General features: G+C 42.0%; 1 protein-coding gene across 1 annotated transcript in view; it reads left to right on the top strand.

Moving 5' to 3' along the window:
- The window catches only part of LOC105002609 (cytochrome P450 2J2-like), a 41,336-nt gene that overhangs the window by 25,953 nt on the left and 11,967 nt on the right, over positions 1 to 3,416 (top strand). Inside the window, exon 7 of the mRNA XM_010859320.1 lies at positions 2,103 to 2,290. Within this exon, the coding sequence (XP_010857622.1) occupies positions 2,103 to 2,290 (188 nt within the window). The remainder of the gene's footprint in view (positions 1 to 2,102; positions 2,291 to 3,416) is intronic.

Here is a 3,416-nt window from a genome sequence, read left to right as displayed (position 1 = left end):
CTATTAGCCTTTGCCCTGCTTCATTCTGTACTCCAAGGCCAAATTTTCCTGTTACTCCAGGTGTTTCTTGACTTCCTACTTTTGCATTCCAGTCCCCTTTAATGAAAAGGACGTCTTTTTTTGGTGTTAGTTCTAAAAGATCTTGTAGGTCTTCATAGAACCATTCAATTTCAGCTTTTTCAGCATTGCTGGTTGGGGCATAGACTTGGATTACTGTGATATTGAATGGTTTGCCTTGGAAGCAAACAGAGATCATTCTGTGGTTTTTGAGATTGCATCCAAGTACTGCATTTCAGACTCTTTTGTTGACCATGATGGCCACTCCATTTCTTCTGAGGGATTCCTGCCCGCAGTAGTAGATATAATGGTCATCTGAGTTAAATTCACCCATTCCAGTCTATTTCAGTTCGCTGGTTCCTAGAATGTCGACATTCACTCTTGCCATCTCTTGTTTGACCACTTCCAATTTGCCTTGATTCATGGACCTGACATTCCAGGTTCCTATGCAATATTGCTCTTTACAGCATTGGACCTTGCTTCTATCACCAGTCACCTTAGATGGAATAAAAGTGGATACAACCCAAGTGTCTATCAATGGATGAGTGGATAAGCAAAATGTGGAATGCAATGAAATATCCGTCCTTAAAAATGAAGCATTTTGACACATGCTACATGGTGAACCTTAAGGACATTATGCTAAACTCAGTAATCCAATCAAAATGAACAAACTACATGATTCTGTTCATCTGAGGTATCTGGAACAGTTGAACTCATAGAAAGTGAAAGTAAAATGGTGGTTGTTAGACACCATGGTTAGAGCCTGGAGTTAGTGCAAATGGGAGTTCTGGTTCAGTGAGAATAGTTTTGGTTTTGCAAGACAAAAATTTCTGGAGATTGGTTGTACAACGATGTGAATATACTTAACATTATTAAACCACACACTTTAAAGTGGCTAAGATAAGTAAGTTATATATTATGTGTATTTTACCACAATTTAAAACGTTTCTAAATGTTCAGTAAAAAAAGAAAGTTTATTTTTCTCTCAATTCAGAGACTCTAAGCTAGAGTCTGCAGAACCCTTTGGGTCTAAACTGCTTCCCGTGTGTTGCTCTGTTGTATCTAGAATGGCACCCTTGCTGGGACTCACAGATGGCTCACCTCTATAGCTGCCTTTCCACCAGCAGGAAGGGGAGGAGCAGGAACCACATGCCTTTCCTTTTAGGGCATGTTTCAAGTATTAAACATTCCCTCTACTTACACTCTCTTGGCCAGAACTTAGTCATAAGGGGATCTGGGAAATGTAGTCTTTAGCTGAGGGACCAGGTATCCAGATCAAATATTTATTATTGTTTAAAAAGAGGAAAACAAATATTGGGGCATAGTTAACAGGGTTTTGTTGTTGTTGGATACTTCCCTAAATCAGTTCATGCAAATCTAAAAATTGCTAAAGATGAAACTTGATTCATCCTCAGTAATAAGAAGAGGAACCAGAGGCTCAAAGAGCTCCAGGAACTCGCAGCAGGACTAGTATTGAGCAAGAATTTGCCACCAGGTTTGTCTCACACCAGGGCTCACTTCCCACTCACATACCTCCCTGAGGAGGTTGTGCAGAGACCCTACTATAGCTTTAGTCATTTTGTTATTGTTTTTCAATCGCTGAGCCGTGTCCAAGTCTTTGCAACCCATAGATTGTAGCACACCAGGCTTCCCTGTCCCTCACTATTACTGGAATTTGCTCAAACTCACTTCCATTGAGTCAGTGATGCCATCTAACCATCTCATCCTCTGTCGCTCACTTCTCTTCCTGCCCTCAATCTTTCCCAGCATCAGGGTCTTTTCTGTGAGTCAGCTCTTTGCATCAAGTGGCCAAAAGATTTGAGCTTAAGCATCAGTCTTTCCAATGAATATTCAGGGTTGATTTCATCCAGCCCAGCATTTCGCATAATGTACTCTGAATATAAGTTAAATAAGGAGGGTGATGCTATATAGCCTTGATGTACTCCTTTAGCATTTTTGATCCTGGTTATTCCATTCCTTAGCTTAACTGGCCTCTAGGAAAGTTATAGAAAAATAGAATGATGAAATCTCCTGTACTTTTCCAGAGAAAGTCCAAGCTGAAATTGATAAGGTGCTTGACGAGTCACAACAACCAAGCATGGCCGCTCGCGAGTCCATGCCCTACACCAACGCTGTCATCCACGAGGTGCAGAGAATGGGGAACATCCTCCCTCTGAACGTGCCCCGGGAGGTGACAGTGGACACTGTCCTGGCTGGATACCACCTGCCCAAGGTAATTAGGGGCTCAGAGAACCAACAGCCTCAGATCTCCAAGCTCATATCTGTAAATGGTGGGAATATCTCAATTGGAAAAGCATTCTTATCCTAGAGAGTTACTTACATGGGAAGAGAAATATATTATGCCTGATGAAATACTAGTTTTGTTCCCTAAGTGTGAGCTTAGAAAGTTAGTTCAACTGGATGTTAACAGGTGTTTTAGAGGAGAGGGGGGATTCTTAAGTCAGCTGTGGTTAGGCAAAACCAGGCTTTTCTTTGCTATGAGGTTTCTCAGTGTTTTACTGTGTGATGTGAGTGGTAAATCTACATGGGGATACAGAAGGCAGCAGTTCTCAGTCTCAGACTTTGTCACGAGGTCCTTTCTTTTGCCTTGGGAGTGCTTCTCACAAGATAGAGACCTACTGGACTTATTTTAGATAATTGTGCTTTGCAGTGCTGGAATGTTGAAAAATGAGGGACTTTTGAGGCCACCTGAACCAACATCACATTCATTCTGGTGTTTCTAACATACTATCCCCACAGGTGTTTTTCTATCCTTGACTTACAGACCCTTGATGGGACTGCCTCACAAGGGAAAGCAATCCAAGTATGTGCAGTATTAAATATCAGAATAGGAGAGAAAGGAGGAACCAATGCTTTTTAAGCAGTGGTTATGTACTTCGGACTATATATGTTATTTCAAAATGTCTGAATCAGTCCTTAGAATAATTCCATTCTCATTTTATAAATCTGAAAGCCAGGGCTTGGAGAGTAATCTTGCATAAGATCTCTCAGCTACAGAGACAGGAGTTGGGTTCCAGAAACGGAATTGTTCTGATTCCCAGGCTCATCTTTTGTTGTACTACACCATGTTCTCTCCACAGGAGTTGCTTTCCTTTGATTTTAAAAGAGTCTCCCTGAAATATTTCTCAGTGGGTCCCCCTTAAATTCCCTGTCCTCCCAAAGGAAATTCTGCTCTCACTCGGCGCACCACCCTGAGGATCTCAGATGACAGCTCTCCTGTGCCCTGTAGTATCCTCTCTGCACACTGCACATTTACAGTTCCCTTTCTCACAACTTTCGTGAGCCTCTGTGGATCCATTCTGCTGCTGCTGCTGCTGCTAAGTCGCTTCAGTCGTGTC

Source organism: Bison bison, unplaced genomic scaffold, assembly GCF_000754665.1.
Source record: "Bison bison bison isolate TAMUID 2011002044 unplaced genomic scaffold, Bison_UMD1.0 scf7180017856337, whole genome shotgun sequence".
Lineage (NCBI taxonomy): Eukaryota > Metazoa > Chordata > Mammalia > Artiodactyla > Bovidae > Bison > Bison bison.
The sequence above is the reverse complement of the archived record's forward strand: the minus strand, read 5'-3'. Positions and strand labels throughout refer to the sequence as shown.